At 42.6% G+C, this 22,416-nt stretch overlaps 1 protein-coding gene across 2 annotated transcripts in view; it reads left to right on the top strand.

The window, feature by feature from the left end:
* TACC2 (transforming acidic coiled-coil containing protein 2) overlaps nt 1–22,416 on the top strand; it is a 129,538-nt gene that overhangs the window by 43,195 nt on the left and 63,927 nt on the right. For both annotated transcript variants that reach the window (XM_055801737.1, XM_027795457.2), the window contains 2 exons: nt 3,788–3,913; nt 11,586–11,717. In XM_055801737.1, coding sequence (XP_055657712.1) covers nt 3,788–3,913; nt 11,586–11,717 — 258 coding nt within the window. The remainder of the gene's footprint in view (nt 1–3,787; nt 3,914–11,585; nt 11,718–22,416) is intronic.

The following is a 22,416-nucleotide window of genomic DNA, read 5'->3' as shown; positions in this document are numbered from 1 at the left end:
TCCTAAAACTCTATTAATTTAAAAATTGATTTTAAATTACCTCACAAGAAGTAGGGGGGGACGGGGGGAGAAAGAGCGGTTTGTTTGCTTTTAATCCTGTGCTGGTATTTTATGCAGCACTTGGCTGAATTGCTTCCTGAGCAAGATTAGGTTTAGTTTCTGATGCCAGTAATGTTGATTCTAATCTGAGAAATAGCTTACCTCCTACTCTGCTAAATCATGTTGACAGGAGTCCCAACAATCATGAAAATATTTTTGAAGAAGTACCAAAAGTGCATAGAGTTACTATAGCAGGTGATTGTTGTATTTTCTACACATGAAGTTTATGTTGATGAATGTGGCTAGTGTATGAGGTAAGCTACAAAATACAGTATGAGAAACTAAAAATTAGTATTGTGAAGGAATTACTTAATAAAATAGATGAAATTTTGTAAGGTGCAGTGTGTCTGAATGAATGAATTTGAACTGATGTAGATGCTGCTAGATCTCTTTCCCTTGCAAAGAACTGCAGTGTAAGTACTTATCAGAAATAGCAAATCCTGTCAGTGTTTTTCTGTGATTACTATTTTTTTCTTGCGTATGCGTGAATTGAGGCTCAAAAGTTTGACTCTTTGGCCCAAGTTATTACAAAGCCAAGCATGAAATCCAGAGGGTTTTGTCTGTATGCCTAGCTGTACACCATGAGCAACATCTCATATCTGGAAGAAAACAAAATAGCGGGTGATGAGAGTGCTGAGAGATCAGTCCTGCCTTGTGGTTGTTGGTGTCATTTTCCAGAGGTTTCTGGAGAAAGAGCAGGATGTATAAATCTTACTGTTATCTCATTAAAAGCAACCACATGTTTGGGACTAGGAGATAGCAGGGCTTGAAATGCTTATTTGTTTCCCTTGGAGTAAATTGGAGCTGTTGTTGACTGTTCAAAGGGAGCCACATCCAGCTCTCCTGACTGGAAAAACTGCTGTTGGGGGGTTGGTGCCGAGGAGCTGACCCTGGTTGCCTCTGTGTCCGTGCATGTAAAGCTGTGCTTTTTTACGTATTTTAAATACATTTCCTGCCTTGGTTTGAAAGCTTCTTACAGAGAGAGAGGTCAGACCTGCTGTGTTTAAACAGAAGAAATTACCTAGGTTTATGCAGTTATTTCTCATTCATTCATTGGTATTTAATGACGACTATGGGTCAAGCTTTGTCTGACACTTGCTGTTTGCATACCTGCCTTCTAACAGTGACTTGGAAAATCGCTTTTCAAGGATAAGTAGAGGCTGTAAAAGTGAAATGATGAAACTCAAAAGCCTAGGGACACTTGATGGGTAATGTCTTTCACTTGTGACACACTAATAACAGACTGAACCCCTTGCTCTTTGGGCTGAATTTAGTCTGCTCGTTGCAGCTGTTAGTAAGCAACTGCTTGTTAAACTGTGAGGTATTTTCCTTTGAAAAGTATTTCAGTCATGCTTGTCATAAGTAGAATTTGGAAGTCATTTTAAGTAGATCCTCTTCTAAGACTTGACCCAGAACTTGGGCAATGGAATGGAAGAAGGTTGTGGCCTTTTTACAGAGCTCAATTCTTGGAACAAATTGGCCTAAAGGGCTGCTGGCAGCCCAGGACTTAGAGCAGGGAACTGGTGGCAGGCACCTGTGAAGGAAGAAGGTCGTGATGCCCAGGAATGTCAGTGGTAGAACTAGTTTGAGCAGCTTTTGGATAGCTTCATTGTTTGTCCTGCACAGAGCGGGGTGGCTTGGCAAGGAGCAGCTTTGTCGTCACCTCCCCTAGCCCAAGTTTTAAGTTACATTGTTCTTCGTAGAATGTATGAAAATCAGTCTGGGAGTTCATCACACAGGAAATGTGAGTGGTAGTCGGCAAGTGCTTCACTTCTCACCAGACTGGAGCACACTAGTACAACAGCTTCAGCTGGGGTTTTGGTTTTCACTGTACTTTCTACACGTTCACAGGAAATGTAGCTTTGTCAGTAGCCAGTACAAGACCCACCCACCTGTGTTTTACTCCTTGTGTATATGAGCAAAAAATTGCAATGTCCTGTTGCCAAGATCTGCTTTCTAAACACTTGTTTTAAGGCAAAGCAGAGGGGTCACCCCAGTTTGTGGTTTAAATATATGCAACTCTTAGCAATGAATGAAGGCTGGTCCTTTTACACTAAGAAGAAGGGCTTAAGAACTTGTAAACAGCTCAAAGGTTTCTACAGTAGACAGGGTCCTGAGGTGTGGTTAAACCAGAGGACATGTAGACAGTTAATTGCTTAGTATTGTAATTAGATAAAAGTAATACTGCTAAGCTTAAAAAATAATCAAATGTTCTAGGCTGTGATCTGAGACCTGCACTCAGTGCAGTGGGTTGGTCCCCCTCTTGTTAGTGTTGGCATTAAGGAGAGCGGAATGCTACTTGGCCTGTCAGGGATGCCATGGACAAATAAACTGCACTGAGTGCAGAATGATGCTGTCATAACTCTGGAAATTAAGAGCAGAAACACTGGCTTACAAAGGATTACAGATCCTTTTATTATCTATAGTAAAAGAATTAGAAAACAAGCTTGACAGATCATTTTTCCTGTATGAATGTGTTACAGAATCCTTCAGATAACATGCATGAAGTGTAAGTCTATTCAGACGGTAGCCTTCACTCCTTACCAGAATAGCACTGATACTATTCTAGTGCAGTTTAATTAACTTCTTTTGTTCTTTGAAGCAAAATTAAACTACAATAGAGAATCATACTAGATCTCTGGATATGGAGTTAGGTAAGGAAGTAATCATTTAGAGTTAAGGTTGAATTCTGTGATTTAGGGCTTTTCATTTTTGAGCTGAAATCCCAAAGGCTGAGTGACAGTTTTAAGTTTATACTCCTCTGCTCAAAGCAATCTGTGTATTGTTCCATCCATCTATTTCAACCCCTGTGCAGGGTTGTGTTCACTTGGTAGTACAGGAAACAACATGGACAGAAGGGGGGTCAGGAAAGCAGCGTCTTAAAACTGAGCCACTTCAGTGAACCTGCAATGTGAAACTGGAACTCCAATTAAAGGTCACATTTTACACTTTATAAAAACCTGAGGATTTTGGGGAGTTTTAGGGAAAACAGACACTTCCAGGGCCCTGGTCTCTGGGTAACCACATGGGAAAGTCAGGCTGAAGTAGGCAACAAAAACAGTTTTCAGGGTGTTCCCATGGTTTGGTGTCTGTTAAAAACAAAAAACCCCTCACCCTTCTTCAGCAAGGCTCCTTTCCTTCTTGATTCAAGGGTGTGTTTCCAAACTGTTTTCTTTTACAGACATAGTTCTGGTGCTCAGCTGCACCCTGCTTTCTCCAGGTATGGGGCAAGGCTGGGTGTCTTCCTCTGTGTGCTCCCTGCAACGCCTGGGACACCTTTGTCTGACTCTGTACTCCTGCTGATGAGCCCTCACACAGCTTCGTTGGCAGGGGAAAGTTCAGAAAGGTTTCTGAACAAGGAAATCTTGCCATTTATCTTGTTCAAGCAGTAGCTAGTTTTCTCATTTGCTTTGTAAAATCAGAATGAAAATCGGTATAATTTGCCATTGGATTGTACTGTCTCATTGCTCCTGCAGTTGTAACACAGACAAAAATGCAGTAACTTCAGTCTGGTGGGAACAGTAGAGCTGTGTGCAAAAGCAATTTATATTAAAAATGCCGACTTTTGCTGCGTTCCCTAATGCACAAGTTAGCATACGCATGCTGAAGTCCGGGGGTTCGAACAGGCGAGTTCTGCAACAACTCAGACCTCTAAGGCTGCCTTTTTCCGTGTCTTTTCTCTCCGCAGCCCTCCTGGGCCAGGTGATGACATACAGTTGGCTTCTCCCCTTGACCCTTCCGAGCAACCCTTAGCTCTTCCTACGGCATATGGAAGTGTTGACCCCGTGGATGCTGCTGAGCTGACTGCAGCGAGGTATTGTACAGGGCCGTTGCAGCTGGGGCAGTGGGAAGCAGCTGCAGACCACTTACTGATGGGGGCGGGTGGCAGACCACAGAGGTCAGTGCTGGCTAAGAAATTGCTGTCACTCTTCTTGGATGGATATATTTCTGGTATGGGCAGTTGCTGGTGGGTTTGCTGAGTCCGTAGTCAGTGGGGCATCTTTCAGTGGAAATCTTTACCAGAATTTAAATCTCCCTCTATGAAAACCTTCAAAGGAAGATGCTGTTTAACCTTTCCCTGAGATTGAATCACTTTGGCACATAGGAGGGTCATGCCATGTGACGGTGCAATGTATGCCCTATATTTTTTTAGGTGCTTTTACTTTTCTTGGAGTAGTACAAGGTAACTGATCCTTTGGGCATTTAATTTTGAGAAGTTCCTTAACAGTATAATGCTGATTATAAAGCATTCAGGTATCTCATTTCTGTTGGACACCAGGCTTTTTATCTGCTTTTAATTGCACTGAGAAGGGAAACTGTTGCTTTATATCTGCTGGTGGCAGTTGAGTCGTCAGGATCTTTGGCCACGTGAATTTGTCTTAACTGCCAGCAGTAGAGGAGGCCTTGTAGGGAGTGTTTACCCTTCAATGTGAATTCAGTGGAGTGTAAACATATACAATATATTTAAGCTAGTATTAAATTGGTTAGCTGAAGTAGCAACAATATGCTATCAAAGGTAGAAAGGAACTTGTGTGGTTTGCTCAATCCACCTTAAAAGCTGGGTGACTTTGCTGTTCAGCCGGTACTGGTCTTCCGTCAGTCCCCAGGCTGGTTAGTTGCTAATGCTGGCTGAGTGCATCTGTGAGAAACAAACTTTTTCCTACAGTCAGGGTAAGATGATCTAGAGGAGCTTACAGCAGGAAGCTAATGATGTGGAGTTCTTCCAGTTCTTGTAAGTTTTTACTCAAAGAGTTGTGTTTCATTGTTTTTAACAAATGTAATTGGGTTACTGGTGAGTGTTTGTGGATTCTGCTTTTTCTTGCTAATGGATTGTTGGCCATAGTAGCAAGGCAGTTAGAAGAGGATGAGCAGTAATTGAGGTGCAGCTATCAGCTATTTTCTGAATGTGGAGGAATGCAAAAAGACTAATGCCAGAAGTGCCAGGAAGATTTATATATGGTCTCTGGGCTACAGTCTAAAATAGACAGTTCAGTTGCCCTTGGGGTGATAGTTTGCTGTTTGTAGAGAAAAAGTCACACAAGCTGTTTATGATGAAATGTCACCTTAGGAAACATTTAAAAAGAGCAGTCAGAGTATTTTAATTTACTGTTTCTTGTAAAACTCATGAATTCACACTGTTCACATTCTTATCTGGATCTGGAATTTCAAGTTAATTATAGCATACCTATTCTTTTGCTCTACTTCAGAACTTCTGTTTTTAGTATGTTTTTACTGTTAATTTCCAAAACTTAGTCTAGGGGTTCCTTGCTTCATCCCGGTTGCGTAGGCTGTGGGTGCTGGTGCTGAGCTGCAGTTAGCCCATACAGGGCGGCTGAGCCCAGGAGGGGTGAGGGCACACAGGCTGCAGCAACCACAGCATCTGGCTCTTATTTCCATATCCTGACCTTGAGGAAGGTGCAAGGATTTCTGCAAGGGTTCAGTGCTAAAAGTTGCAACCAGGGATGTTCAGCATGGAAGTAGGTAGTTTTTTAGTTTCTGAAACAGGACTGTGGTCAGCTAGAGTGAATCTGGCTGCAGATAGTTCTTCTACGTTTATTTGTTTTAATTTTTTTTGTTAATTTTTAAAAAAAGCTGCACAAGTTCACTCTTCATAGAATGGTTTGGGTTGGAAGGGACCTTAAAGACCATCTGGCTCCACCCCCGTGCCCTGGGCAGGGCCCCCTCCCCCCAGCCCAGGCTGCTCCCAGCCCCATCCAGCCTGGCCTTGAGCACTGCCAGGGATGGGGCACCCACAGCTGCTCTGGGCAGCCTGGGCCAGCGCCTCACCATTCTCACAGTAAAGAATTCCTTCATAATACCTAATCTGAATCTACCCTCTTTCAGTTTAAAACCATTACCTATGGCTACAGCCCCTACTAAAAATTCTGTCACCATCTTTCTTCTAAGCCCCCTTTAAGTATTGAAAGGCTGCTATAGGGTCTCCCCGGAACCTTCTTTTCTCCAGGCTGAACAACCCCAGCGCTCTCAGCCTGTCTTCACAGGAGAGGGGCTCCAGCCCCCTGACCACCTCCGTGGTCTCCTCTGGGCTTGCCCCAACAGGTCCGTGTCCTTCTCATGCTGGGGGCCCCAGAGCTGGTCGCAGCGCTGCAGGGGGGTCTCACCAGAGTGGAGTAGAGGGGCAGAATCCCCTCCGCCACGCTGCTGGGGAGGCAGCCCAGGATTCAGTTGGCTTCCTGGGCTGCGAGCTTCTTGTCAGTATTGTTTGTTTTTCTTACTCCTTTGTTTTGCATCCTTGTTCTGCTTTAGACCTACAAGCCTACCACCTGTTTTTCCTGTCCAGGTTGTTGTTGCTTGTCAGTTTCTCTGTGAACCTTGCAAAGGTGTTCCGTGTTGTCCTAGCAGGAGAAGAGCAGTATCTCCTGTGTGTGTGCCCACACACAGATGCAGCTGCTCGGCAGAAGAGGGGTTAATATCAACACAGGTGGACCCCTGCTTTAGACCCCCTGTCTGAGACAGGCATGGTGCAACTCTCTTCCAGCAGTAGCAAACACTGCTGACTTCTCTTTGATTTGGTCAGACCTAAACTGGTAACAACATAATGTTAGTAGCAAGTGAAAGTAGTATTCTTAAAATGCATTGGATTATGCTCACAGTGAGAATCAGTAGAAGGACTGGGCTTTTCTTATCGAAGGGAAGAGTTTTAGTGATGTTTCTTGTTTCAAGTCATTGCCTTATCCCTCATCTTTTCTTCACCTGTGACATGAAGCAGATTCTTGCCTTTGTAAGATGATCATACTAAAGCCACTGCTTTTTTGACATTTTATGTAGAAGTACTGCACCATTGCTTTTCAATGTGACTACAAAAAATGCTCTAATGCACACACACGTGATGTCGCTGTCGATGCCTACTGGTTATACCTCAGAGCTATACTTTTGAAATGTTACCAGGGCTACTAGATGGCATGATGCTATCCCAGTCTGCCTGCAATAAAGTACAATTATAAAGTGGTTTTTCCCCAATATATTTAGTTATTTACTAATAAATTCCTTTTTTTTCCATGTATTTTCCCATCAGGGGTGTCACATAATGCAGATGCTGTGTACTTTGACAAGGAAAAATAATGGTTTGTATAAGGTAGGGGTCAGTTTGTGCTAAATGGTTTCCAGATGGCAGTGCATAATAAGAGTTCAGGTGGTCCCTCCATCTGTCCAGTCAAGAAATTGTATCTTTGTTTTGCATCTTGAGGATGACTGCCTCTCTCCTCTGCTGGTAATGTATTGATCAGGGACATGGTATCATGGCATCATCTGTTCAGTAAGTAGATTTTATTTACTGTATCTGCAGAGGAGTGCCCTGAAAAGAATTAGGTAAAAAGCTCACTGGCTGTCCTGCCAAGCATTTTTGTTTAGCAATGAAACTGAAAGGCCACGTTCACTCTGATTTGCCAGTACGCGTTGCACTAGGAGAAATTTTGGCTAGACATGTCTTTCTCTTTATGCTGCAGGTGCAGAGCTCTGCAACAGGACTTCTGTTTTATATGAGGAATGTTTAGGTTGGAAGGGCAGAGAAGGCAGGTAAATGCCCTGGCTGTACAGGAGCACAGCTTGGCCGGGCTCCATGGTTAGAGGTGTTAAAAATTTCTGAGCTGTGTCTATCTGTTCCCTGCAACTTGCTGCCTCTCTCATGCACAAAAAACCAGCAAGTGCCCAGGAAAAAATGGCAGCTTGGAAAGCACTTCTTGTATGAGTTGTCTTTATGGTCAGGCCATAGGTAACAGGCAGGGGAGCCCAATCTGGTCCCCTCTACATGCTGAGGGAAGCTTCTGCTCTTGCATTTAATCTCCAGCTGAGGTTGCGGAGCTGCAGCACGGTGTTTAGTCCAGACCAGACAGAGCTGTCACAGCTCTGTTGTGACTACTAGGGAACGAAAGCTGTTCTAAGCCTGAGCTGGTGTTGGAAAACGTTGTTACCCTGCATCAGCCCCTCTCCCAGCTCCTGTTATACAGAGGGCACATAAAGCTGTCATAAGGGAATTTGTGATAGGTGACGCTGGATGCACTAAAAGCTGTGTTGCTTTATCTGCAGATGGCCCTTCCCTGGTCGCGTCGTTCACAGCCTGGGGACCTGTGATGCTCTCAGGGTGCTCCTCAGTGTTAGCAGCACAAGCAGGCAGGAATACTCAGGCTTATCTGTATGCGCAGATGGTCAGAAAGTGACTTCTGAGAATTACTTAAACAGACGTGGAGCTTGAAAAATGTTTGTTTTCTAATCAGCTCGACTCTACAGGGTAAAGACTGGCCAATGTATAGTATATAAAAATAATCATATATATTATTATTTATTATTACTATAGTAAATAATATATATATAAAATATACATGTGTAATATTGTGCACTGAGAAGACTTGGCCCTTTGGGTAGTATGCTTGCTACAACCATTAGAATATTACTAGTTGGAAAACTATTTTAACGGCAAATCTTGTTTTAGTAAGAGCTGTGGAGAGGCAGAGGTTTTAATATAGCCACCCCATGTCTGAGTTGATACCAGCAGTCGATAAAGGTACCTGAGTTGATGCAGACTCAGGCTGGAGAGTTTAGTGGACTCAGAGCCTGTGTTTTGGACAGGGTCGCTGTGCTGTGCTACCCTGCCTTCATTTGTGCAGCCTGTACTGTTTCTGAGCTGTTCTGCTTCTGCCTTGTCCCTTGTGAGCTTACTATGCCACCAGTGGGCAGCACCCATCTGCAGGTAAGGCCCATCTGGTAATGGACAGTAACCAGCAGCAGTACTGTTGCATTTCTACCTGCAAACCATACTGAACAGTGCCAAAATTCTGATGTGGCATTATTAACCCCAGAGCTGGTGTGATTAGTTTTGCATCCTACTTTTCATGGCCTTGCTCAACACTCCTTGGTACTGTGGACCCCATGTCAGAGCAACAACAGTGGGGAAAAGGAGTGGAGGCAGCCAGGTGGGTACCTCCTGGTACTTGTGTTGGTGCTAGATGTCAGAGAAAGTAAGTGCCAACCCCATCTCTGTCGTGTTCCTTTACTTGCACAAGTAAGGCAGCTGACACTTGGCAGGAGTGGTCTTTGTGGAAATCCAGCATTTGAGGGTTGAGATGAGGCTCGGAAAGATGAAGGGAAATGATTTGTGGATTTTAACACACACGGATACTATAGCTTATAAAAGCGTAAACCCTGTGCTTTGTGAAGGCTGGGGAGCAGAGCTCTTCTGAAAACGCTTGTGTTTTGATAGCCAGTTTTGCTTTGCAGAACGTGTTAGGAATGACGTTAGTCAAACTGTGCCTCTGAAAATTTCATTTTATGTGGAAAGACTTAAAGGGGGAAGCCGAAGGGCTGCAGATGGGCAGTGGGGCCTGTGCAAAGGGTGTGGGTGAGAGGGGAGCAGGTGCTACTGTAAGCAATTAACTGGGACAGTTTGGTGTATGCATAACATAAGGTCCATAACTTTATGTGTGTTTGGTATTCTTGCTTGGCTGGGCCCTCTTGTGAACTGTTTGGGTTTTGCAATTCCTTGTTTACTCTCCAAACAGATGTTCATCATTGGCTTATTTTTAGTAGTTTACTTTTTGCTTTAAAACCTTACTTTCTCTAATCTTCGTGTGACCCTATATAGGCACATCGCCTTTGTGTATGTTTGATGCCATTACTATATTAGGACAAAGACTTTTTTAGCAAAGGAAAAAGTCCTTTGCATGAAAAAGGAAACGGCTTATTTATTTATTTATTTTAACTTGACGTGACTGAAAACTTAGGAAACCTATGCCAGTGTCAGTCCAGTTTGGACAAACCGGGGAAAGCGAAGGAAGGAAGGAGTGCATGAAGCAGAGGTAATTTTTCGGAAGAAATAACTGAGTAGTTATCCCATATGGCAAAAAGCAGCTTCATAGATATGAGCTGTCAAGATAAACCCCTTCCGGAAAGAGCTTTTGTGATCTTAGTAAGTTAGTGGATAAACACTTTGGAAAATAACTGTGCTGGTGCTTATAGGTACTGTAACTGAAGTTAGGGATGTGATTTATGTTTGTCCTTTGTTTGTGTACGTTTCTAAAGAAAGGAATAGTCTGTCCCTGAACCTTACTAACTTACTCAGTAACACAATTTAATCTGCCTTCTACAATTACAGTGTAATTACTGGGGGGGAGGGGAGAGGAAATTTTAAAAGGAATGGCTAAGATAGCTGTTTATTTTTAGTTCAGGAAACCTAAAAGAAGCTTCTCAGCAAAGGCCTGGTTCCAACATTTCGTTAAACGTTTGTGTCTGGATCTCTGGAAGCAGGAGCTGGCACAAGCATAGGCTTTTGTGTGTGGCTGCTACCCCATGACATCTGTGTCCCTCTGGTATGTCAAAGCTGCCCTGGAAAGGACAGTGTGGTGTGACAGGACCCTGTGCTGCTCCTGCTTTTGAGACATGAAGTCATTGGTTATATAGCTCCTTTTCTGTCATTAGTTTAATGAGTGTGGCCGAAGCAGGGGGAGTAGTGTGGTTGCCAGTGTGCTTAAATGAGGGAGAACGCAAGTGAGCTTCTTCTGGAGTGGTCTTTTGGATGCACGGGTGATTTACACTCTTAAACAGCATGAGAAGGCTCAGGAGAGAAGTGTTTTATTTGTGTTGCTGTCAAAAACTTTTTTTGCTAGTTTGAGTTTTGCCTAAGAAAACAGAAAGTTAATGGAGCTGCAATGGTGCATTCTGCCCTGATCTGCCTTGAGGAGAGAGGACGGCAAGACTGCCCTCCCCTGCGTGCCAGGCATCTGGGCAGATGGCTGCTTCCTCCTGGACTCTGGTTGGTGTCTGTGTGCAAGAACTCCTTTCCTGCAGGGACCAGGAGTGGGCATGCCTCCTCATACGCCCCACAGTGCTTTCCCTTGCTCTGAAGAAACTCAGTCTTTCCAATCTGTGTTTACACGCTCTGGAAATCATTACGTGACTGTCAAGCTTCTGAGCTTCAGTCTTGTGGGGCTTTGCTGAGCCGAGGGACCTGTAGGAATTAACCAGTATAACAGTATTACAGCCCTGTAATCTTAACGTTCATGTCATGAGTTCAGGGATTATTGTGCTTTTAGCATTACAGGAGAGCTTTTAAAGTAAGAGAATTTTTTAGTCCCAGATTGCAGGTTTTTCTAAAAGGCAAGTCACTTAATTGAATGTTTGTGTTGTACACAGAGGAGAAAGGGCTGTTTGAGAACTGCAAAGTAGTCATTAGTGATTTGTTTTACTAATTTCACGTACAGTTACATTCCTGTGGCAGTTAATATTATGGTCTATAAGAGCTGTCAAAACTTTGCAGTGTTACTGGTTATATGGTCATCTGAGAAATCAAGTGAAATAAAGTTTGTAGGAAGAAGTAATTTGTGGGAGGTGGGAGAGAGGGAATGGGGGAGGGGATGATGTGCTCCTTGGAGCTCCTTAGTTCATATCCAGCCAAAGTTCATCATGAGGCTTCACTAAAGCTTCAATGAGCACTTCTGAAATTTGTCAGCTTATTTTTAATAATTGTTTTGCAGCACTTCCAAGCCTGATAGCTGTGAAGAAGTTGATAAACTCGTTTCTGAGGATGTATCTTTGGCTGCGGCCCCTGGTGATGGTGTAGAACTGCCTGTGCAAGAAACTGAAGGTTTCACAAGGGAAAAAAAGAGGTATTGTGCGATGTTATTTCATATGTTACAATAAATTTCCACGTCTGTACATCCTTTGCTTAAGAAAACATAACTGTTGTGAAAGAGGCTGAATAACTTTTAACAGGTGATTTGTTATGTGCACACTTTATTGCTAGATTTTGAAACCAAATGGTAAACTATCAAGAAAGACCTGCTTACTCCAGTATGTTTACTCCAAAAGACCAGAAGAGGGAGCTTGGATTACACTGGTTATTACTATGACGATCTTCCGACTATTTTTATATTAATAATTTTAAAAGGTTTTTTCCAAATATTTTCCTTTCCTGAAGTTCAAGTTTGGTTTTGTTGTTGTTGTGTTGTTTTGGTTTGATTTGGGTTTTTTTGTGAAACTGTGCAAGACGAGATCGTATTCAAGAGGACTGTTCTACTCACCCCCCTTCAGAGGCTGCCTGCTTCTTCCCCACCCTGCACTACTGATTTGCATTGTAGTTGTCGGTACTGAAGGAAGAAGTTCAGCTTGGTTTTGCTCTTGCTGAAAAAATGTTGAATTATCTTGATTTCATAGTTAAGTGTTTCCTTCAGATTTGCATTGATTGGTGCCATAGTGTTTGGTAGATGGCTTAGCGCATTTTTGCTTGGAAAACCCCCAAACTGAGTCATCCCACCTCAAATATAGTTAAGGCAAGACATGTGCTTGGATAGTCATGTCAGAGCTTCAAGACGACGCCTGTCTTGTGGGTGATTAACCAGTATGCTGTTGTGGCTCGGCAATAAAGGCATGCCCTTATTGTGACATCTATTAATGGAAAAGGTCACAGCACAGCTGAGAATATTAAATGGGCACTCCCTGGAGAATAACATTCTCCACCCTACAAATACAGATTGGCAGCTTGTGACAAGTATGATACAAGACAGGAGACACCACAGGAAATACAGTTATTCCACTAAAGGTGTCTTCAGAAATGTCAAAAGATGCTGCTGTCAGCAGCAGGATGCTCTGAATCGCGAATAAAAATGTACACAATAGACACGTTCTGCTGTGGAACAGTGAATGAATAGCTATCAGCAAATGCTATTCAAAAAAACATCCACAGTATAATACCTAGGAAACATGTTGGTTAACTATTTGTTCTAAAGTTCTGATAATTTTATCACAAAATGGCATCCTCACCTCTAGTGCATGTGCTTACTGCAACACAGTTAGGCCAAGTCTTCTGTTAATATTAGTTCCTCCAGAATACTGTAATGAATTCACACTTTTTAAGCTGGTGGGGAACAGAAGTGCTCAAAGGTCTGTTTTGTGCCAGTATGCAAGTTCTGTAGTCTGGAGAGAATTTTCTGAATGAAGGTGACCGTGCTCATTCTCTAAAAATGGAGAGAAATGATCAGGTGAGATTGTAAGTTAGCAAATACTCTCCCCAAGATGTTGGCTCTTTCCAGGAAATCATCCAAAATTTTTTGAACCTTATGGATACCTTGGGCTGAATTTCACATTGTGTGAAATTTAGTACTTTAGTGTAGTCACAGATGACTATCATTTACAAATCCAAATGGAAACCGTCAAAACACAAGGTGGGTTTTTTTTCCTTTTCACTAGAATTCAGCGTCAAAGAGAGGAGAAATAATTTTAGAACTCTGCAGACAAGCAGAGCAGTTGTGCTCACATATTTAGACTGGCTTGTGCCTCTGAAGTTTCTGTTCGGTTTTGATAATGAGGTAGTGTGTTTAATAATGTAAATGTCTGTGCATAAGAATCTCTTGGATGGGGTAAACAATGGTGTAATTAGGTAATTTTAGTAGAACTGTTTAGTGCGGAATCAAAATCCAACCTAGGGTGTAATAACCAAAATGTATGCTGGCAAGCATCCTTGTTATGCCTTGAGAACAGCAGTCTTATCACCCACAGCCCTCTTTCTCTAAAGCTGAACTTGCGTGTTTGTGCTTTTTTTGACATGAACACAGACTTTAACAGATCTGAATGGAAATTAAGATGCATGCAGAGGTAAGAATTAGCGATCTATCTGTGGGACAAAAGATAATTCTTGCGTCCTCTTGAAAAGCAAATATATTACTGTCTAAATAGCTCTTTGCTATTATAATTAGCCCTTTATGTAAATATTTCTTGGACTGTCTTGCATTTTTATGTTGATTCCTGTGTATCAAGTCAAATCAGCCATGGGAAGTAATAGCATGCAAATTGGGTTGTGTTTTACTTTGTCACATTTATGGCTGGACGGCATAGGTGCTAAACTTCTGCAAATGCTGTGCCACTGCAGAGTTTTCTGCAAAATGGATCCTTGAGGCATTTTAGTCTCCTCTGTGGTTATGACGGTCACATTATGAACTGTCACAGACACTTCATAATTTGGGAGAAGTGCTGAAATATTGCTAATGAGTGTAACTTGTCCTTTATGGAAGCCCTACAGATAGAGCTGGAAAGACTCTGAAGAGCTGATCCATGCGTTTGATTGTCCTATGAGGAAGTGAGATGGGTATAATCCGGTTTTTAGAGCAAAAAGCAAATGCTGTCTGTTGGGTTTAACCCTAGCCAGCAACTGAAGTTCTATGCAGCCATTTGCCCACTCTCCCCCACCAGTGGGATGGGGAAGAGAATTGGGAAAAAGGTAAAACTCGTGAGTTAAGGGTGATTCAATAACTGAAGTAAATATAATAACAACAACAATTGTAATGAAAAGGAGAGAGAAGGAGAGAGGAAAAAAACCCAAAGGGAAAAGAACCAAAACCAAGTGATACACAATAGAATTGCTCACCACCTGCTTACTGATGCCCAGCCAGTGCCCCAGCAGTGATTGGTGGGCCCTGGCCAATCCCCCCAGTTTACATACTGAGCATGATGTTCTACGGTATGGAATATCCCTTTGGCTAGTTCGGATCAACTGTCCTGGCTCTGCTCCTTCCCAGCTTCTTGTGCACCTCCTCATTGGCACAATGTGGGAAACGGAAAAGTTCTTGACTTGGGGTATGCGTTACTTAGTAACAACTAACACATCAGTGTGTTATCAACATTGTTTTCATACTAAATCCAAAACACAGCACTGTACCAGCTACTGAGAAGAAAATTAACTATCCCAGCCAAAACCAGGACAGTGTCTTTGTGCATATCCTCACCTGTAGCCTCACTACCTGCTTTGAAAGCTACACCTGTGCTATTAAATGTGGCTGATGTGATTGGAGAGGTGTATTCTTGTTGTCAGATACGGGGTCAATTTTCTTTCAAAAGCTAAACCAGACAGAAGTTGGATCATTTTGAGAGGCTCTGCTTAGATAGGAAACTTCTGCTGATAGGGAATCTCTGAAATTAAATACACATCTCTGTCTTACCTAATTTTCCTGAAATGAGCCTGAAACCAATTGGAAGCACAGCAACAAATCTTTCTATCTGAAAGTCAAAACTCACAACAGTATTTACAAAAAGCTCCGCTTTCTGCATTGTTCGTTTCCAAAAGGTGGTTTCATAATACTTCCCTGAGAGGAAGCTAAGCTGAGTTACTGGTGTCACACAGACAAACAAGGTAAGCTTTATGACTTCTGGCTTTTATTTTCTTGATCATGTGTTGAAAGCAAGTTTTCTCCTTTTGCCCACCTTTGCAGAGGCTTGAGGTAAAACTAAGTAAATAAAACCCAATGTATTGCCTTCGTTTATGACCAATACTGATAATCCTAGACTGAGTTGCTTTTAAGGATGTAATCAAAACCAAGAAGGGATTAAGTGGGATTCAGAAACACAAGGCTTTTTTCCTTGAGTGAATTTAACCCCTTTGAAGGGGATGTGTCATTGTCATTACAGTAAGTTTACAAGTGCAGTGAGCAAGGAAGAGCTGGGAAATAGAAGTGAGGGATGCAAATGCAATCTGAAGGACTCAGTTTCCAGAGTGTGGGGTTTTGAGGTTTTGGGGGTTTGTTTGGCAGGGGGGAGGTGGCGGGTTTGGTTTTTTATATGTATTGTATGAATGGGATAGTACTATACCTCTAATATATGTCTGGACTGACTGGTGCAAGTAATGTTTTTTTGGTGAAGTGATTTTTTGTTTCTATAATAGCAACAGAATAAAAGCATTGAAATGAAGTTGCTTAGGTCTTGGACACTAAAACCTAAGGATTTTTCGTGAGGCTTTGTGGCTGGTATCTTGAAAAGCATTCACCATCTTCTGAAACACAACATAAAAAAATAGATACCTTCCATGTAATCAGCCAGTCTGTAACAAATGGACAGGAGTGAGCCACAGTCCTGCTCTTCATTCATTTCCCCCATTCCAGGTTTTTAAAGATATTGTGTCTTGTGAGTGATGCGTTCAGAACTGCTCAGCCCCGGGTAGGAGGATGCTTTGTGTTGCTCAGTGTAGATCTCAGCCTGTTACTGACTAATGGCATCAAATTCAGGGATGTCTGCTTTGTTTCAAGCCAAAATGTTGTTGACTAAGTGCATTTTCTTGTAGCTGATGGTGGGATTGGTACGGTGAGATCCCCAGATTAGGGACTGGATCCTGCAGGCTTCTCTGGGTGAACTCATGACTGGAGGGGATGGTCCTGGGTATGAGGGGCAGGGGGCCTGGAGACCTCCATGTTGTGTCCTCTGCCAAGAGGACAGCTTCCATAAAGCAGCAGCAATTCAACAAATAATAGCTTCCAGTAACTGCATTTTTAAAGGCAAAGCATTAATGGATGCTTGACAAAAGTGGGAAATTTCACCCATTTTCTAACCATATCTTTGTCCAGGGGTGCATCCTGCCTGCACGCGTATGCTCAAAGAGAGCAATTATTTGTGTGTGCTGTAAAGCTTCTCTCTCTATGTGGCAGTGGACAAAAGGGCGATGGTAGCCCTCTGTTTACTTGTTATTACTGTGTATTTTACAGGTTCCCTCAGGCAATATATGGTAATTGCCTTGCTGCTAGAACAGGTTCAGCAGCATGAAAATGAATATGTCATTACCCTAATTAATCCATCCACAAGGAATTTTAGAATGGCATTAATCATTTTGCATCTGTCCTACAAAACTGTGGCAGTACAGGTTCAAGACGGAGATTATGCACCTGGATTGGGTTGCCGTTCCCTCACTGTGGCATGCATGGTGACAGCTCCAAGGGCACCAGAGGAGCCTGGCACTGCCAGGAGGGTAGAGGACTTGCAGGGGATCACCTCTAGTCCTAGAGCAGGTAATATATAGGTTAAAACATAGATTGAGTCAGGTGTATTTTCTCAATAATCAATGTTATGCTTAAATATGTCCTGGGGCACTGTACCCTTAATGCTAAATCTTTTAAAAACAAAAGCAAAAAGAAACCCTGGAAAAATACCAAAAGTACTTCAAAGCAATTTTCTGTTAACTCTTTTGAAATCAAATTGAAGCTGTAAGCTAACTTCTCTAAGAAGTTACCCAGTCATCATTTGACCACCCATCCTTGGCAGTCAGAGCAAAGACTTGCACCAGGCAGGGATTCTGTTCTTGTCTGATTTGTTCATCCTGCATTTTCATAATCTAATTCTTCACTTTGGCCCTGAGGCAAAGAAACCTTTGGATTCTCCCTTCTGAAATCTCCTGCAACAAGATGCCCCCAGAGAGCATTGTTCACACTGATCTTGTCTGCTGAGGGCAGAGGCATGAAAGCCCTTAAAAATGTCAGTTCCCTCCTGGTGTTAGGCAGCACCTTTCCTGACAGGCCTGGCTCCAGCTGTCTTAGGGATCTTACACCTTGGGATGTTCAAAGGCTTAGAAAGAAATACGGAAGCAAGACAAGATCCCGTGGTCTGTGACGGCGCTTCTGTAAATCTGGTGCGTGGAAATGACAGTGGAGCTTTGGGCATTTGGCTCATGGATGTGGTCTGCAGAAGCATGCTCAGCAGTGAAACAGTACCCCTGCTTTGGTGTGGTTATGCTTGTGGTCCCAGCCTGAAAGCTGGGCCAGAAATTTGGAAAACAGGGTTTAAAACTTTGTTTGTGATCCAGTGAATTTAGGCCTGGTTCATACAGTAGTAGCATGGTACAGATGAAATCCAAAATTGAAGTGTCTGTGCCTCAGCAGGAGGGGAGAGCAAAGGAGCAAATGACAGGCCAGAAGTTACACAAAATTATGTGGGACAAAGAGCGTTCCATGGGGGTTTGGCTGCCCTTGAGCCTTAACTTGGGTCTCCTCTGCAGTCTGCATAATAGACAGACCCCCTTGTTCCTTCAGTGAAATCTCTGCACAGCCACCATGGAGGCTTCCACACTTGAGGGTGCGCTCAGCTCTCAGAAACCTAATCTCCCTGTTTGTATGGCTTCTTAATTTCATAAAATGCTTTTGTACATGGAATGTTCTGATGCGTTTTGTTCTCACGTTACTGATCGTAATTCACTGCCGACCTCTGAAAGACTGTAGCCCCCCTGCCATCCTGAATAGCACCGTGCAGAGGCCCCTTTTGTTATCTTTGCAGTGGTTTCCCATGCAGCAAATTTCAATAACTAAGCAGGCATCTTGGTTATTCATAACTCTTAATGCCATTAATCTCACTTGCAATTTAGATTAAGCAGTGACCTTAGCAATTTAACAGTGATCAATGGGGGTGGGGTGGGGGGCACTTTCTTATTTTTATTTCTACTTCTATTTTGAAACCCATTTTAGTGTTCATTTCCTGTGAACTGCAGCGTCCATCCTGCTTGCATCATCACTGGTCACTCCACTTTTCTTTGACTTAGCAGATGGAAATACTCTGTCGGTGTGCTCAGGCTTAAAATCCTGAGACATTGTGCTTTTTCATGAACAGTGTACCAATGCAAATAAAGCACTTGCACTGCGTTAATCTAGATAAATGGTGGAGTAAACAATGTGTTTATCAAAGTATTTGATCTATAAGAATAAGTTAAATCTGTGAAGCTTTACACCTAGTGTCTCCCCATGTTATTTTGTGGTGTATGATTTTATATCATGGTAACACAGGTAGGGCTGTGTTATGCCAGGAAATGTACAGAGGCAATTGAACTAGTTACTTCTATTTTTCTTAAAGAGTGTATTGAGAAATATTGCACTGATTTAACACTCGCTGATTATTTTAATGCTCAAATTTCATTTACACTCTCCAGTCATGAATCAGTACCCCACTCTAAGCCCATTAAAAAACCCCTAAAAAAACCCAGCTACAAAAAAAACCAAAACCCCAAAACCAACAGGACTGGTTTCAACCTGAAGGTCTGCCATTCTTACTTTAGGGCTGAATTTCTGATTTCTCTCTCTTGGAATGGGATTAACTTAGAGATAACTGGATCTTTGAAGGATGGTGATGAATGTGTCTTTAAATTGCTAATTATAGACTATAATCATATATTAATTATACTGTGGACATGAACTGGACTGCATGCCTATTACTAGGCACTACTGGCACGTAGGTGTTACAGTTCATGTTAATATTTTACTGTTTTTTTCCAGTAAACCAAAATGGGATACATTTGTTGCATGTGTGAGGTAACTTTTCATACTTGGTCTTTCATTTGAAATAGCACAAAGTTGCCACATAAGTGAGAGAAGGAAAGAAACCTGCTTTTCTTCCACTGCTCTTTGCTACCTGGTAGCAGCAAATGGTCATTCCTTCCTTTGACAATTTGCATGACCCTCCAGGAGGAGGTTTTGCTTAGGTTCTCTCTTTGGGGTGTAATTTTTCAAAATAACAAAGAATTAGTTTTAAATGGTGGTCTGAATTGCACCTCTGGGGACAAAGAGATTGAAGGGCTTGGGTTGCTTTCTGTGCTTAGATGTGACTTTGTGAAGGATTTGATGACAGCACAAGCGTTACGTATTGCCACTGTCCCACTGTCCCTCTCCCACAGCGGTGCAGGAGTGCAGGCAGTGAGCTGGATCATGGAATGACTTGACTGGAAAAAAACCCACAAAATCAATGTGATCTTGCAAAGATTCCATCTGGCACATCTCTGAGCATAATGTAGGATTAGAGTTAACCAGATAAAGTGAAGAACCAAGGTGAAGGGTAACAAATGCTTTGTAGTGTTCAACGGCAGCTTTAGCAGCTCATTGCTTGAGGATGTCTTTTAAGTGATTCTTCTCAAGGCAAGTGGAAATTACAAGGTGGATCCTCTCTTGATCACTTTAGAGAGGGAGATAAGACTAAGGAGCACAAAAAAAAAAAAAAAAAAGGAAATTTTAGGTGTCCTAGGACTGAAAAAATGTGTAGTGAGTAAAGAAGCACAGAAATATACGTAACATGTCTAGAGCCATGTATTTTTGTGCAGCCTATAATGAAGAAAGCTTAAATTCTTCCAAGTCAAGATTCTACATTCAAGTCCAAGGTTCAGTTACAGCTTATCTTTTTTTGAAAGACCATCGCAGTCTGGACTCTTAAAATTATTAAATATGTTCCCTCCCCATTGAGGTAACTGCACTCACTGGTAGGAATTTGCATGTAATGGCTGATTTGATTTTGTTGTCCTAATTTTGGTTTCTGTCATTGTATCTTCTTGATGCAGTACTTGGTCAGAGCTGCCACTGCTTTTGAGCATGTAATTTCTCTTTGTGCAGGTGCCCTTGGGTATAATGGACTAAGCTCCTTCCTTTTCGGTCTGAAACATTTTCCTAAGGCACCAAGCAGCTCTCTTCTGGCCAGTCAATGAAGTATTGACACTAAACTGACAGCAGCACGTCCATCAGGATCTCACTAGTGTTACAGCTCATGTTCTTGTTTTACCAGTACTCCAGTTCACATTGCTGTAATTGAGCTGCTTGGATGGTTATTTTTCAAAGAGAAGAGTTAAACCCTGTCCCCTTTATAAGCAGGGGCTGCATAGAGGCGGTGAGCTGTCCTCGTGGTGAAGCTCTGAGCTGTGCCGTGAGCTGTGCACGTGAACTGGGGTGAGAGGGAGGGGAAAAGGAGGGAATACCTTGTCTGTGGCACCCCTCAATAGACCAGAGCCTCCTGCTAATCTGGACGGTACGTGCAAAGAGACCAGGGGCGTAGCAGGGCCCGAAAGGCTGAAGCCTTTGATCCTGCACTCTGTCCGTGAACATGTTAACCAAGACCTGCGATTTCTAGTGGAACTTGAATGTCTGTTGCATAGAAGTGTTGGAGAATGGGATAAAAACTTTCTCTACTATACGACTCTTGAAAGGACCATGCTGACTCAGAACAGGATTCAATGCAAGCCTTTTTTTACTGGGACTTTGTTTATTTGATAGATAAACATGTGAAACTTGAGGGAGTTGACACAGGCATTTTAAGTGTACTTACACTTCTTAGGAAGATGCCACAATATTCTTGTTTCTCCCTCCCCAACAGGGCAAACAGTGCCTGTGTTCTCCGTCTCGGCTTCCAGGTACCTGTTAGGGCTTTACTTTCTCAATATGGTGTTTGCCTTCCTAGGGAATTTTTTCCCCCAGTGTCTTCCTTTTCTCTGTAACAAATGAAATCCAGTAACAAGCTCTTATGATATTCAGTAGACCTATGTTCTGTAGTTCAGTAGAGCTACCACAGGCAAAACAGAAGCTGAGCTGTAACCTCAACTAATAAGATCTCTGAATACAGCCATGTAATTTTAGCCTGCTGGCTGGTACCATTTATTTCCCATATTGGATGGCAATACTGGAGTTATTAACCATTTCAAATCTACTGCCAGAGTGTACATGATGCTTTTCATACACTTTCTTCAAATTCTGTGGTTTACTTGCTTGGGAATGTTCCTGACAAGTGTTTACCTGACATTACGTTAAAATTTTGCACACTGGGTTGTGGTTTTATTTGGCTCTGCTGATTTGCTGTCATTAACAGAATTGTCCTGTTCATGGCATTTTGGTAATGTATGTTCATGTTTGTTTGGTAATGTTTGGTTCATGGCATCCTGGTAAATGTCTGGTGAACTAAATATTGCTGTAAAGGGACTAAAAAGCAGCCTGTGTTTTATAGACAGAAGAGGTGCAAACCTGTCAACTGACAGTGTCCTGTGTTTTCATCTCTTGCTCTGAGAGCTGCAGAGTTGTGACAGTGCCTGGGACGAGTCTGGTTCCTCATCTCCTATGCAGTGATGGCTGGAAATGACTGATTGGGCAGATTGGGCTGCCCAGGTAGCGAAAGCCTTCCTCTGGAAGCTGGCAAATACAGACGGTGTAATAAGCTGCCACTACCTTGACAAGAGAGCATCAGCGCTGGGCTCTGATGCAGAGCTTGGGAGTTAACCGTGTCTCAGGCACCCAGCCAGGCACCAGAAATTCTGAAGCTCAGTCTCCCAGTGAGGCAGTGCTGCTGCTTCTATGGGGGACTTGAGATGAGGGTTGAGCAATGAGACACTACTAGAAACAAGGGTTTGGCTTTCACCAGAAATGAAATAACCCCAAAATTGTAAGTTGCTTGGAAGTTTGTGGCTAAACAAAGTGCTGGCTCACTAGCTTTTCCCGTTAGTTTAAAAAAAAGAAACAAAACAGAGAAGGCACGTTTACTTTGATGCTGTTCATAAAACAGGATTTAATTTTAGGCAGTCTCTGGAAATGAAATGTGCTTCGTGTTCACTGAGCATCTTTGTTTCTTCTTATCCCAAGAACAATTTATTATGGGTCACCCAGAGAGACAGAACCTTGCACATGTACACAGCAGTCCTTGTTTCTGTAAAGTAAGCAAACCCCACTGGATTTTCCATCTTGCAAGCAGAGAAAAAAAAAACCCCGAAGCTGTTTAAGGTGTGAGTCTAGTAAGGCCTCCACTGAAACATGAAAGCCATGCTGT

Source organism: Falco peregrinus, chromosome 1 (genome assembly GCF_023634155.1).
Source record: "Falco peregrinus isolate bFalPer1 chromosome 1, bFalPer1.pri, whole genome shotgun sequence".
In the NCBI taxonomy this organism is placed as follows: Eukaryota; Metazoa; Chordata; class Aves; order Falconiformes; family Falconidae; genus Falco; species Falco peregrinus.
The sequence above is the reverse complement of the archived record's forward strand: the minus strand, read 5'-3'. Positions and strand labels throughout refer to the sequence as shown.